The 13,550-nt window shown below is 60.7% G+C and overlaps 7 protein-coding genes across 7 annotated transcripts; 4 read left to right on the forward strand and 3 right to left on the reverse strand.

Annotated features, from left to right (window-relative positions):
• Positions 1 to 395: 395 nt before the first annotated feature.
• Positions 396 to 2,123, forward strand: OT_ostta06g03870 (Protein of unknown function DUF2009; the record flags this gene model as incomplete). Its single annotated transcript, XM_003079978.2, has 1 exon — positions 396 to 2,123. The coding sequence occupies one exon, from the start codon at positions 396 to 398 to the stop codon at positions 2,121 to 2,123; it is 1,728 nt and encodes a 575-aa protein (XP_003080026.2).
• Positions 2,124 to 2,205: 82 nt separating this feature from the next.
• On the forward strand, positions 2,206 to 2,916 carry OT_ostta06g03880 (Bacterial transferase hexapeptide repeat; the record flags this gene model as incomplete). The annotated part of the gene is made up of 1 exon (XM_003079979.1): positions 2,206 to 2,916. One exon carries the CDS (start codon positions 2,206 to 2,208, stop codon positions 2,914 to 2,916), a length of 711 nt encoding a protein of 236 aa, XP_003080027.1.
• Positions 2,917 to 2,958: 42 nt separating this feature from the next.
• On the reverse strand, positions 2,959 to 5,634 carry OT_ostta06g03890 (Helicase, C-terminal; the record flags this gene model as incomplete). Its single annotated transcript, XM_022984093.1, has 1 exon — positions 2,959 to 5,634. One exon carries the CDS (start codon positions 5,632 to 5,634, stop codon positions 2,959 to 2,961), a length of 2,676 nt encoding a protein of 891 aa, XP_022839288.1.
• A 272-nt stretch (positions 5,635 to 5,906) lies between these two features.
• On the reverse strand, positions 5,907 to 6,979 carry OT_ostta06g03900 (Rpn11/EIF3F C-terminal domain; the record flags this gene model as incomplete). Its single annotated transcript, XM_022984095.1, has 2 exons — positions 5,907 to 6,794; positions 6,890 to 6,979. The coding sequence occupies 2 exons, from the start codon at positions 6,977 to 6,979 to the stop codon at positions 5,907 to 5,909; spliced, it is 978 nt and encodes a 325-aa protein (XP_022839289.1).
• Positions 6,980 to 7,148: 169 nt separating this feature from the next.
• OT_ostta06g03910 (Putative 5-3 exonuclease) lies at positions 7,149 to 10,322 on the forward strand (the record flags this gene model as incomplete). Its single annotated transcript, XM_003079981.1, has 1 exon — positions 7,149 to 10,322. The coding sequence occupies one exon, from the start codon at positions 7,149 to 7,151 to the stop codon at positions 10,320 to 10,322; it is 3,174 nt and encodes a 1,057-aa protein (XP_003080029.1).
• Positions 10,323 to 10,385: 63 nt separating this feature from the next.
• Positions 10,386 to 10,910, reverse strand: OT_ostta06g03920 (unnamed product; the record flags this gene model as incomplete). The annotated part of the gene is made up of 1 exon (XM_003079982.2): positions 10,386 to 10,910. The coding sequence occupies one exon, from the start codon at positions 10,908 to 10,910 to the stop codon at positions 10,386 to 10,388; it is 525 nt and encodes a 174-aa protein (XP_003080030.2).
• A 581-nt stretch (positions 10,911 to 11,491) lies between these two features.
• OT_ostta06g03930 (Tryptophan synthase beta subunit-like PLP-dependent enzymes superfamily) lies at positions 11,492 to 13,414 on the forward strand (the record flags this gene model as incomplete). Its single annotated transcript, XM_003079984.2, has 1 exon — positions 11,492 to 13,414. One exon carries the CDS (start codon positions 11,492 to 11,494, stop codon positions 13,412 to 13,414), a length of 1,923 nt encoding a protein of 640 aa, XP_003080032.2.
• Positions 13,415 to 13,550: the final 136 nt, after the last annotated feature.

Genomic DNA, 13,550 nt, shown 5'->3' on the forward strand with positions numbered 1-13,550 from the left:
GACCCACGCCGCGCTCGAACACGTCACCACAAAGTGATCGATCCGTTCGTGTACCATATCCACCGCGCGCGCGCGCGCTCGACTCGCGTCGAGATCCAGCCTCGCGCTCGAGGCGTCGTTGTAACTCTCGCCGTCGCGCGACGCGCACCCGTCCCGTCGCCGCGTCGCGCGTCACACCCCCGCGCGACATGTCCACCGCCCGAGCGCTCGCCCGGGCGCTGGACGACGACGACGACGACGTCGACGACGACGTTCGCGGTCGATCGACCGTCGCGCGCGACGCGCACGGCGACGCGGACCGACGGATGGATGAATGTGCCAGCCGCCTTCGCGATGCCGAACAAAAACTTCGCGTCTCTCGGGCGCAGTTCGCCGAGTACGCGCGCGCGCGGGCGATGGAGTGCGACGATATATCGAGCGATGGACTCGCGACGGCGGTGGAGGCGTGCGAGCGATGGCGCGACGAGGGACGGGGGGAGGCGGCGGCGGACGTCGCGCGCGGCTTGGCGAAAACCGCCGCGGCGTTGGACGCGGCGAAGCGCGAGGCGGAGGGCACGGCGGAGGCGATCGAACGAGAGTTGGCGCGATCGAACGCGAACGGTGGTGAGGAGCGAATTGTTCGGGGAGATTCGGCGATGGAGACGGATGATGGGGCGGAGGAAGAGACGGGCGCGCGCGCGTCGGCGGCGACGGAGGAGAAGGACGGCGTCGCGCCGGGCGCGAGCGACTTCACGGAGCGAGCGAAGTACATTCCGATGCGTCTGACGCCGGAGGAGCGGAAGAAGCTTCGCTTGCTGGAGGCGGCTCTGCACGTGAGCGAGTACACCGACGTCGTGGACGTGTTTAGTTATCGGTCAAAGACGCAGAGAATCACGCGACAGCTCAAGGAAATTTGCGCCATCATGTGTGGCTTAGTCGTCGCGAGCGATTACCGCGCGGGGCAAAAGTTGATCGTCGATAAGGAGTTCAAGGATAACGAGGCGTTTTTCCAGGACGTGTTCGAGATCGGGCGAAGACACAAGGTTATGAATCCGGAGAAGATGCGAAGCGAGTATGGAAAGTTGATTTTCTTGCTTCAAGACTCTCAGTCGGAGGAAGTGCAAGAGTTGCTCGGGTTCAAGCTCGTCAAGCCGTTGCAGACGGTGTTTGCGTTCTTGCAGAGCAGAGGCGGCGAGGCGATGCTCGGTGACAGTCTCATCGAGGCTGCGACGGCGGAAATAATGCACGAAGGCCTTCCTCGACACGAGGTTCAACGGATGATCAAGCGAAAAGAACGCGCTCGCGAGGTCGTCGCGAGCAAGTACTCGTCGTCCACGCTCGATAAGGAAGACATACTTCAGTGCCTGTACTCGATCGCGGATAACAACGCGTATTTGAGGTTCAATCGGGATCCCGTCGATAAAATGCTCGGATTGTTGAACAAGTACTTTGACCCGTCGGCGGCAGAGAAGGCGTACAGCTTGGGGATCACCATGGGCATGGGCGGGGCGCGATTGAGCCACAACCACCAGCGTCAATTCACCTACTGCGCGCAATCGATGATGCTCTGGCGTGAGGTCTTAAACGACATGTTCCGACTCTGGTATCTCGCCGAGAGTGATTTGCTTTGCGAGCGCAACTATTACTCGCTGACTAACACAGGTCAAGGATTGAATCGCGTGCAATCGTGTCCTCGCGTCGGCAAAGCCATGCACGGCGTGTTGGCCAAATGTCAACGCGCTCTGGGCGGCTGGGTCGGGAGCTCCGTCGTGCACCTCGGCGACCACAACGTCCCGAACGCGCTCGTGTTCATCGACAAATACTCGCAAGTGAGTCGAATTCTGAACCCGATCGTTCTCGTCATCGATGAGCTACCGAACCTCGCTAAGGATTCGGGTCTCAAGGCGTACATCGAGGCCACGTTTGGGGGCATCGAGGAGTGTCAAAAAGCGATCTTGTGCGACTTTTTCAAGCACGCGTTCGACGGCAGCGGTTCCGACAACTTTTTCGACGCCGGATCGTGCATCGACGGTCGACTCACCTCGAGCTGGAACTGGTGCTCGAAGATCGAGAAGAAGACGTACTACCCAATCTTCAAGCTCGCTGGGTTCTCCGGATTCGATGGCGGCGATTTTAGGTCGTGATAGACGCGCAAAACGAGTTGAAACGCACGCCTACGCGACGTGAAAATACGCACCCTTCACACCTCGACGCGCGCGGTCCGTCATGTTTCGCGTTCACGCGACTGTGTCCACGTCGACGCGAACCTTTCACTCGCACCGAGATCGCCCCATCACCGCGCACGCGTCGCAATCGATCGATTTCGCCCCACAAAAGCGAAAACGACTCAGTTGGATGCCTCGACTCTTAGAGAACGACCGAGCGAAGCACAACACGGAGGACGTTTCGACGTGGCAGCGCGAGCGACAGGCGTACTTATCCTCCGTGGAGACCGTGCGGTTCGGCGATGGATGCTTCGTGGGGGACGGGACGGAGATTTTTGCAGAACGCGGGCGGGCCGTGACGCTCGGCGACGGCTCGCGCGTGGCGGCGAACTGCTTCATACACGGACCGTGCGATATCGGTTCGCGAACGAGCGTGAACGCGGGATGTCACATCGAAGGTGGGTCGGCGGGGGTAAAGATCGGGGACGATACCAGGATTGGGCCGAATTTTTCAGCGTTTGCGTTCAACCACGTCTTCGAGGACGCGACAAAGCCGATACGTGAACAAGGGGTGACGAGCGAGGGGATCGTCATCGGTGTGGACTGTTGGTTGGGTGCGAACGTAAGCGTTACGGACGGGGTGACGATCGGGGATCACGCCGTAGTAGGCATTGGTTCCGTGGTGACCAAAGATGTCGAACCATGGAGCGTCGTCGCCGGGAATCCAGCTCGAGTGATTCGCCATAGGAAACGCCCCAACGACGTGGCATAGGTAGGTTTGTATCTAAAAGAGATTGTATTATACCGCATCCAATCATCGCTTACCCCGTCCTCCTCCTCGCCCGCCACTGCGCCCTCCTCGCCCTCCTCGCCCGCCGCCACCTCGTCCGCCGCCACCTCGTCCGCCGCCACCTCGTCCGCCGCCACCTCGTCCGCCGCCACCTCGTCCGCCGGACATTCTTTGTTTCTTCTTCTTGTCCTCTTTGCGCTCTTTTCGAATCTGATCCGCATTTTTGAGTTCGTCTTCGCCGGCGCCAACTCCGAAGACGCTCGGCGCTTCTGCTTGCTGGGCGCCCTTGGTGTGCCAACCTCTCTTGAAACGTGAAGAATCGACAAACGCACGCTGGCTCGCCGTGGACTCGTCTTCCATCGAACCCGTGGCGGTAATACTCTTGTGCGTTTTCGCAACCCACTTTTTATACGTAGCGCCCGCTTCAACGGCACTGACGCGCTGTCCGGCTTCGTTCTTGATGCGCTTACCTCCACGCTTGAGGTCGATTTCGTCACTTCTGATGTGGACGTAACGCTTCTTTCTAGCGTCCCAGTGATAGAGTTTCTTTTGTCTCGATATGCCCGCACCGTCTTCTTCGACAAGATCCATCGTAGCGTCTTCGAGAGCGCCGTAAGCGCCCTCACGCGTTGATAAACCCAGCTCGGTGTGATTTACCGCGCGCGGCGCGTTGTCCAGGAAGAAATCTTGGTCGCGAAACTTGCCCGTGTTGAACGCATCTTCAGCGGGTGCTGCCATCGCCTCGTAATCGGCACCACCGTCGTTAACGTCATTATCGAGCCCCTCCTGGTTGAGAATGGGATCGTCTTCACCGAGCGGACGAAGTGCACGCCCCTTGATGGTTTTGCCCTCGCGTTTTGCCTTGATAAATTTTTCATCCTTCAGACGCTTCTGTTGCATCGCTCTACTCGTCTCCGTGAGCCTCATCGATCCGTTGACCTTAGTTGCACTCGCAACTTCGGCCTCGAGCACGGTGGCCTGTGGGCGGTAGGCTCTGATGCTTGCCGTGATTTGGGCGAGCTCTTGCGTGGTGGCGTCTACGCCGCCGCTCGCGCACAAAAGTGGATGCGGACCCGCGTGTATCAGTGGCTGTGCTCGACTCATGGACTCACTCGACGCCGCTCCGCGTGTTTTTTGGTACAGTTTGTAAGCGTTCGAAGCCGCACGCTCCATACCTTCGAGCTCGTCCCTTTCCTTCATGAGTTCACGTAACCTGTCGACAGTCATGTCGAGCGCCCCGAGCGGGCAGGTCCCTATGATGGACGTCGCGGACTCGTCCGCGGCGCGAGCGATCTCAGCAGCCTCCTCGGTAGAATTCGGTGGAAGCTTGGACGCCGCGGCTATCTTACGTCCGAGGAAAAGGTGCAAATCAACTAAAAATCCAAGCTCTTCCTTGACGAGAAAGCTGTGCGCGTTACCTGTGCGACCCGCTCTCGCAACCCGACCAACTCGGTGCACGAAAAGCTTACCCTTTGATGGGAAATCGTAGTTGATCACGTTATCTAAGAGAGGAATATCGATACCGCGCGCCGCAACGTCCGTTACCATGAGAACGTCAGCCTTCTTCGCTCTGAACTTGCTGAGCGCCATCTTGCGCGCCATCATGTCCATTGAACCGTAAATGCTCGACACTCGCACGCCTTCGAATTCGAGCAAGTTGTGTAACCACTCGACGTGGTGCCTTGTTGACGCAAAAACGACTGTCTGTTGCCCTTTCGGGATGACTTCGCGCAGCATATACAGTAACGCCGCGACTTTTTCGTCGTTTCGCATCAGGATGAAGGACATCTTCAAGTCTGTTGAAATTTTCATCTCAGCATCCAGACGCACGACTTCGGGCTCACGCAGACCCACTCGGACGAATTCGGCCAGTGCACTAGGTAAAGTCGCCGAGAATAATAGCGTCTGCCTGACATCCGCGACGGAACTCATGACCTGCCTCAACTGATCCGCGAAACCCATCTCCAATAACCGATCCGCCTCATCGAGGACGACGTGGCACACCGTTCGCAGCGTGAATGCTTTCACCTCCTCCACGTGGTGCAACAATCGGCCGGGTGTTGCGACGATAATATCCGGATTATTGCTAAGATCCGCGAACTGTGCCTCCATGGAGTCGCCACCGACGAGCGCGGCGACGCGCAAATTGGTAAACTTGGACAACTCCTTCGCAAACGCGAACGTCTGCAGCGCTAACTCCCGCGTTGGCGCCAACACCACGCACCGTGCACCCGCTTTCAAACTGTGCGTTCGAAGCTTACTCAACACTGGAATCAAAAACGCCGCCGTCTTCCCGCTCCCCGTCCTCGCCATCGCGACTACGTCCCGTCCCTCCAGCGCCGGCGGTATCGCCTTCCGTTGAATCGGCGTAGGTACTCGATATCCCTTCCGCTTCACCGCTCGAAACACCTCGGGTAAGATCTCCATCGACTCGAACCCTCCGCTCGACTTCTTCTTCTTCGCTTCCAGCGTCCGCCGCCGTCCCGTGAGCGCCTCCGCCTGGGCGAACTCCACGTGTCCGTCCTTTTCCATCCCGACGTCGTTCGACTTCGACGCATCGTTCGTCTTCTTGGACGACTTTGCCTTGGTGTTCTTCGCACTCGAAGCGATCGGCCTTGACGCGTCGTCGTCGTCCACGGCGTCGCTCTTTCGTCGCTCGGTTGGCTTTCTGGCGGCGGCGGCGGTGTTTTTCGCCCGCATTTCGCCCGTATCGCGCGATGGAGCGCCGAGCGCGCGCTCGGAGGGACGTCGCGAGACGGTCGCTTGGGCGGCGCGCGCTCGGAGCGAGCGCGTGTGCGAGCTCGCGAGACGTCGAGTGAGGCGGAGGGCGCGAATGAAACCAGAGGCGTCGAACGAGCAAATTTGGATGATGGCGATTCGGCGACGGGCGAGGCGTCGCTTCGGTCTAACGTGACTAAATGAGATTGCAAGGCGCGTCGACGAACGCACGATAACTACGACGGACGTCGAGGTCACTTTGCGTCTGTCATCTTCTGGTCGGCGTCCGCTGATTTTTCGTTCTCTTTCTCCTTGTTCTCCTTGTCGGCATCCTCTGTAGCGGCGGCGGCGTCTAACGCGCGTTCGCGCTCTTGATTTTGTACCTTGTTGTTGATCAAGTCGTGCAGAGCGATCACGGCTCGGATCAACGAGCTCAGATACACGACGAGCATCGAGTCGTTGGCCGAGACGTTGAACCCCTTGACGTACTCCTCCAAGTTTAGATTCGGGAGCAAGTTGAACGCATCCTGAAGGTGACCCATGATTTCGTGATTCACCGGTAGCGTGCCGTCCACGACCTTGTCCATGTACCCCTTGATCTCCTCCAATCGAGTCTTCAAACCTCGCAGCGAGTGCACCTTTTCGCTCACCTTTGTGCTCAGCGTCGAAACCGTGTTATCCTTCACGTCTCTCAAAAGATGCTCCACCCCGATCTCCTCCGCCTCAAACGCCTGGATCGAATTCGGCACGTGTACGAACGTCTTCTGCTGCTTCTCCGTCCCGTCTTCCTTCACCTCTATCTGCGCCGCGAACGCGCTCGTCGGAATGTTCGCGTTCTCCGCCCGCACATCCACGATCACCATCACCGGCTCTTGCGCGTACGCGTAAAACAACTCGTGTATATCGATATCATTATCCCTCAATTTCGGTCCCGTGCTGTACCACCCCACGATCTTCTCCTTGGCCGAGATCTTCCTCGACATTCTATACATGTTTTCCAGGTAGACGTGATCGAGAAACCAGATCCCGCTCGCGTCGTCCTCCTCCTCGAACGGCACCGCGAACGACGACGTGACATCGATCCTACCGCGTCGCTGTTCCCCGAGCAGGACCCCGACCACGCGTTTGCTCGCCTCATCGCCCTGCGCGCGTCGAAAACCCACGTTCACGTTCGAAAGTCAATCATCCACCCCGATCGCCCGTCGGTCGCCCGATCGTCCCGCGTCCTCGCTCGCACCTCATCGCACCGCCCGAAGTGATCGACGACGGACAACAGCACCAGCGGGTGCACCGCGACCTCGCTCGGCGTCGCGCTCGGGGTCTCCATGGCGTCGCGCCGTGACGTCGCGCGGTGGACCACGGGCGTGGGTCACGCGCGCACTGCATCGGTCGACATCGACCGGTCGCGCGTGGGAAAACACCGGTCGACGCCTTTCGATCGCGTCCCTTTCGAGCACCGGTGGAATGCGTCGACGCCGCGCCGCCAGAGCGCGACGATGGGGGTCCCGAGCTTCTACCGATGGCTCTCCCAAAAGTACCCGAAGATCGTCGAGGACGTGGTCGAGGACGAACCGATGGACGAGCTCGGTCGCGCGGTGGCGCTGGACGCGTCGCGGGCGAACCCGAACGGGATCGAGTTTGATAACTTGTACCTGGACATGAATGGAATCATTCACCCGTGTTTTCACCCCGAAGATCGCCCGGCGCCGACGACGGAGGGGGAGGTGTTTGAAAATATATTTGATTACATCGATCGGTTGTTTCTGATGATACGACCGAGGAAAGTTTTGTACATGGCGATCGACGGCGTGGCGCCGAGGGCGAAGATGAATCAACAGCGGAGTCGACGGTTTCGCGCGGCGCAAGAGGCGAAGGAGAAGGCGATGGAGGAGGAGAAATTGAGAGAAAAGTTGACCAGAGAGGGGGTGAAGGTGCAACCCAAGGTGGAGAGCGGGGTGTTCGATTCGAACGTGATCACCCCGGGGACGCCGTTTATGGGTCGTCTGAGCGAAGCGTTGAAGTATTACGTGCACGATCGATTGAACAACGATCCGGGATGGCGGGGAATCGAGGTTATATTTTCAGACGCGAGCGTGCCGGGTGAGGGCGAGCACAAGGCGATGCATTACATTCGTCAACAGCGGGGGTTACCGGGGGCGAATCCGAACACGCGACACGTCGTGTACGGTTTGGACGCGGATTTGATCATGTTAGGACTCGCGACGCACGAGCCGCACTTTTGGATCTTGCGTGAGTTGGTATTTCAGAAGAAAGATACGAACGCGCCGCAGACGCTGGGAATGGGGACGGAAGAGACGAAGAAAAAGGTTGCCATCGCGCGCAAACCGTATCAGTTGCTGAGCGTGAGCGTCCTGCGAGAGTACTTGGCGCTAGAGTTGAGACCGGTCGCGCCGACGCCGTTCAAGCTCGATCCCGAGCGTCTGTTCGATGACTTTATCTTCATGTGTTTCTTCGTCGGGAACGATTTCTTACCCCACTCGCCGACGCTGGAGATTCGCGAGGGCGCGATTGATTTGTTGATGACGCTCTACCGAAACCTCCTGCCGACGCTCGGTGGCTACCTGTGTGCGGATGGCCGACCGAACCTACCGGTCGTCGAAAATTTCGTACAAGTCGTCGCGCAGCACGAAGACGCCATCTTCCAGAAGCGCGCGAAGAAGGAGGCGCAAATGCGAAGTCGAAGACATCGCGAAAAGCAGAAGGCGAAGGATTACTACGATCGTCAACGCCAGGCGAGCGGTACGGTCGGACCCTCGAATTCGTACGCTTTGGGCGGATCGAAACTGGCGAGTGATCGCGCTCCAGCTGCGCCTGATCAACTCGTCGCGCTCGGACGCGGTCGTGCACCACCGCCACCACCGGCGAAGAATAAGACGGCGGAAGAGAACAAGAGCGCGGCGGACGCGCTTCGAGAGAGACTCAAGGCGCGCGGTAAACGTGCCGCTGAAGCCACGGCGGACGTCACGACCGAAGACGCGGATGCGAAGAAGGCGAAGACGGCTGAGGGCGAGGACAAAGAGGACGCCAAGGCAAAGGCGAAGGAATTCTGGAGCGAACTGGAACAGGCGACGACGGAAGCCGAAAAGGAAGATTCGGAATCAACCCTCACGACGGTTGACAGCGACGAGGTCGTCGAACATCCGTTCGTACAAGCGACGGGGCCGGATGCGCAACCGGGGGATTGGATGTGCCCGACAGGATGCGGGGCGATGTACGGGAACAAAGGCTCTTGCTTCAGGTGTGGTTGCCCGAAACCGAGCGAGGTGCGAAAGTTCAAGGCTGGAGAAGAAATGGATAGCAAATCTTTCCTCAAACAACTCGAGGGCATCGTCAAGAATCTCGGTGATCGCGAAGGCGAATCACCAGATACAATTCGGCTCGGCGAAAGCGGATGGAAGGATAGATATTACGAAGCGAAGATGAAGGCGACACCACAAACGCGCGAGCAGATAGCTCGAGGCATGGTTGTCGAGTACGTTCGGGGTTTGATTTGGGTGTGTCGATACTACTTCGAGGGGTGCTGCTCATGGGGATGGTTCTATCCGTATCATTACGCCCCGTTCGCGTCCGACCTGACGAATTTAGCGGGTATCTCCACCGATTTCGAGCTCGGGAAACCGTTCAAGCCCTTCTCGCAGCTCATGGGCGTGTTACCCGCGGCGTCGTCGCACGCATTGCCGGCGGCGTATGCGCCTCTCATGTCCGACAAGGACTCTCCAATCATCGACTTCTATCCGGAAGATTTCGATCTTGACATGAATGGAAAGCGATTCACGTGGCAAGCCGTGGCTTTGTTGCCGTGGATTGACTCTCGACGCCTGCTCGAGCAGACGGATATGCTCGAGTACACGCTCACCGCGGAGGAAAAGCGCCGAAACTCCATCAACGAAGAGGAGATATACGTCAACACGGCGCATCCGTTGGCGAAACAGTTCGTCAAACTCGACGAGCGCGAGGACGAGGACGCTGAAAAGACGCTCCCGATGGATCCAAAGCTCAGCGACGGGATGAACGCGACGCTCGTTTCGGTAAAACGTGAAGCGAAACCGTCAACGATTCCGTCGCCCATTTCTTGTCGGCCGGATATACAGAACAATCAAGTCATCGTCGCTTCTTTGCGTCTACCGACGGACAGGTTCGTGCCTCCCGTGCTGATGCCCGGCACTGTCTTACCCACTCCGAGCGTCACGGAACAAGACTTGCCGCCGCCGCCGATGACGATTTTGGGTGAAAATTTTGACAGGCGCCCGCGCGGCGGTGGTCAACCTACCATTGATTACGGTCGAGGCATGGCGGGACACCCGATGGCCGGTCCGATCGGTGGACCGCGCATGGACTCTAGAGCGCTCCTGGACGCGAGCATGGGTAGAGGCGCGCCGCTCGGAGGCGGGGCGAACTTCCAACAGCGCGCCCCGCCTCCGCCGCCGACGTACCCGCAGGGATACCCGCAGCAGTATACTCCCGGCGGCGGAGGCCGCGGCGTCCCGCTCGGAGGATTCCCTTCTGGGAATCCAACGCCCGGACGAGGCGGTCCATCGCCCGCGGGCTACGCCCCCGGCGGTAACCGCTTCGCCGCGTTGAACAACCTGCCGCGACGCGGTCCGCCCTCGACGCGTCCGCCCTCCTCGGACCCGCGCGCGCGAAAGTGATCCACGCGCCCGCACGCGTTCGTTGTTGTTGTCATTTCACGTGTACACTACCCCCCGAACGCCTCACGACTTGCTCTCCATGGATGAAATTTTACTCGCCGTGACGAGATCCGTCAACAAACGCATTCGATCCGCCCGACACGCCGCGTGCGCCTCCACCAGCGCCGCCGCCTTCAGCTCCATCTCTCGCCTCGCCCGCGCGTACGCGTGATACACGCTCTCCTCTTCCTCACCATCATTCACCGTCGCCGTCGCCGCGCCGCGTCCGAGCGTCCGCGTCAACGTCTCCGCCGCCGCCGCGCTCTCGTCCAGCGCCAGCGTCCGCAAGAGCCCCCCCTCGCACCCACTCGCGACGCGCACGCTGAGCGCGTCGAGCAATTCAAAATCTTCCCTCGCCCGCGCGTCGGCGTGCGCGAGCGCGTCCTCGAGCGCGCGCAGGGTTCGTCCGAGCGCGCTTCCGCGGGCGGTCGATGTCGTCATCCCTCGCGCGCGCATCCGTCCCGGCGTGCCCGCGGGCGTCTCCGCGAGGGGCGGGGACGTCGCGCGCGCGCCCGCGGGCGTCTCCGTGGGCGACGACGGGGCCCCCATCGTCCCGCGCGCGCGCGATGTGTCGTCACGCGTTCGACACGTTCGCGCACGCGTCTCGCGTGTTCACATACTGTACATCATATTCCCCTGTCTATGTGTACATCTCAGGCACGTGTTCATACTGTACATCACATTCCCCTCTCTGTGTGTGTACATCTCAGGCACGTACACGTCCTGACAGGATGTACGGGACGACATCACGCACACCGTCACGCGCGTCGCGCTGTGCGACGCGCGTCCTCCCCGCCTCGTCGGCGCGGGAGCCGCGCGCACACGTCGCGCGTCGCGAAAACGTGCCGACGTGTGTCCGAGGTGAAACACCCATGGGAGTACCCCCTCTCGTACTGTTTACCCATACAATACGTCACCGATCATGACGCTGAAAGGGAGATCGCTGCAATCTCCCTTTCAGCCTGACGCAACAAAAGGTGCGCACGACCACGACGGCGATGAGTCGAGATCCCACCGGTGTCACGTGTCTGTGTCACTCGTGACGAGTCATGACTCCTCGAGTGACGACGTGTCGTCGCACTCATCGCCTCGCGCGCGCCGTTCGCGCGCGTCGGCGTCGGCGTCGCGCGATGCTCTACGCGAGCACGCGCGGGGGCGCCCCCGCGGTGCCGTTCGCGGACGCCCTCCTCGCCGGTGCGCCCGCGGACGGCGGGGCGTACGTCCCGACGCGCGTGCCGACGGTGGATCTCGGACGCGTGATGGATTTCGCATCCTTCGAAGACGTCTGCGTGGAGGTCCTGAGCCCGTTCGTCGACGACGCGTTCGACCGCGAGGACGTCCGAGCGATCGCGCGTGAGGTGGTGTCGAGACATGAGAGCGGAGAGGTGTGTAACGTGCGACGATTGGGACGGCGGGGGGGGCGCGAGGCGCGCGTGGCGGAGCTCTTTCGAGGACCGACGCTGAGCGCGGAGGACGCGTCGATGCAAATGACGATGCGGATGCTCGATCGGGTGTTGGCGCGGAAGAATAAACGGGCGAATGTGGTGTGTTGCTCCACGGGCGAGGCTGGGGGGGCGCTGGCGAGCGTGGCGGCGGAGATGACGCGGGTGGACGCGTGGATCGCGTACCCAGGGGACGACGGCGACGTGAGCGAGCCGCAGGAGCGAGAGATGACGTGTCACGTCGAGGATAACGTCCACCCGATCAAGGTGTTCGAGTGCCCGGATGGTGTGAGCGACGTCGACGCGGTGGTGAGCGACGTGTTCGCGGATGAACAGTTTAGAATGGCGCACGGGTTGGTGAGCGCGAATAGCTCCAACATCGCGCGGGTGCTGAGCTACGTCCCGATATTCTTTTACATCTACGCGCGAGTGCGGTCGAGGGAACAGGATCGGGGGAAACCGGTGGTGTTCACCGTTCCCAGTTCCACGTTTGCGCTGGAGTTCGCGGGGAGCTTGGCTCGGATGATGGGTTTACCCATCACCATCGTCGCCGCGTGCAACGCCAACGGAGCGGCGCACCGCGTCATCTCCATGGGCGAATTGTACAAGACGGACATGGTGCACACCTCCTCGAGCGCGCTCGACGTCGTCGTTGCCGAGAACGTGTGGAGATCGCTGTATTACGCCGCGGGTTCGAACCCCATGATCCTGAGTGAGCTTCAGGATGACTTTGACGAGGATGGCGAAGTCGCGTTGCCGCCGAAAATGGCGCGAGAGTTGAACACCGTCTTTAAGAGCGCGCTCATCGACGATGATTTACTGTTTAGCGTCATTCAACACGAAGAGCGCTTGGGGTTCGTCCCGTGTCCGCAGACCGCGCTCGCGATCGCGGCGATAGAGATGATTCGGGACGTCCCCGAAGACGTCCCCGCGGTGGCCTTGGCGGTGTCGCATCCGAGCAAATTTCCAGACGTCATTCGTCGAGCCGTGCCGCAACTCTCAAATGGGGCGTCGCACCCCACGGTGGAAGCGATGACGGGCTTATTCCATCGCCGTCGCACGTGCACGCTCGAGGAATTCGAGCGATCGCTGCGCAGAGACATCGCGGCGGTGACGGCGATGCGTACGCCCGAACCGGTGCGCGTCGAACGCCTCTTGCTCGAGCGCGAGGATTACGAGCGTCTCTACGCCTCCGTGCTGAGGAAAACGACGAAGCGTGGGAAATTTTTGGATAATCCCTTCGTCAACGTCTTCTTAGCGCTGATGATCTCGTTCTGGGCCACGGCGACGACGCCGCCGCGGGACGCGTCCCGGAGCCGCGAGAGAGACGCCCAAAAAGCCGAGGCAAAGGCGAAGCGCGATAAAGAGCGCGTCAGAGTGCGCGAGGCGCGCGCGCTTGAGAAACAGCGCGCGCGTGAAATCAGCGCGCGCGCCAAGGCGGACGCGCGCTTCGCGCGAGAGATGGCGCGCGCCGCGCGCGCCGAGGAAAAGCGCGCGAGAGCTGGCGCGCCGACGAAACCGCACGTCATGCACGCCTACGCCCGCGACCGCGACGACGCGCGACCGCCGAACGAACACTTCGCGCACGAACCCAATCGCAAATTGCGATGATCGCTGTAACGCACACCTGTACCACGCCCTTCGCCTCCGCGTCGTCGTCGCGCGCGTTCGAACCGCCCCGCGCGCGAGCCGCGGCACACGTCGACGCACCGTCCATCCCCACCCACCGCGCTCGCCCACCGACGCG

The sequence above is a fragment of the Ostreococcus tauri genome (genome assembly GCF_000214015.3).
Source record: "Ostreococcus tauri WGS project CAID00000000 data, contig chromosome 06, whole genome shotgun sequence".
Lineage (NCBI taxonomy): Eukaryota > Viridiplantae > Chlorophyta > Mamiellophyceae > Mamiellales > Bathycoccaceae > Ostreococcus > Ostreococcus tauri.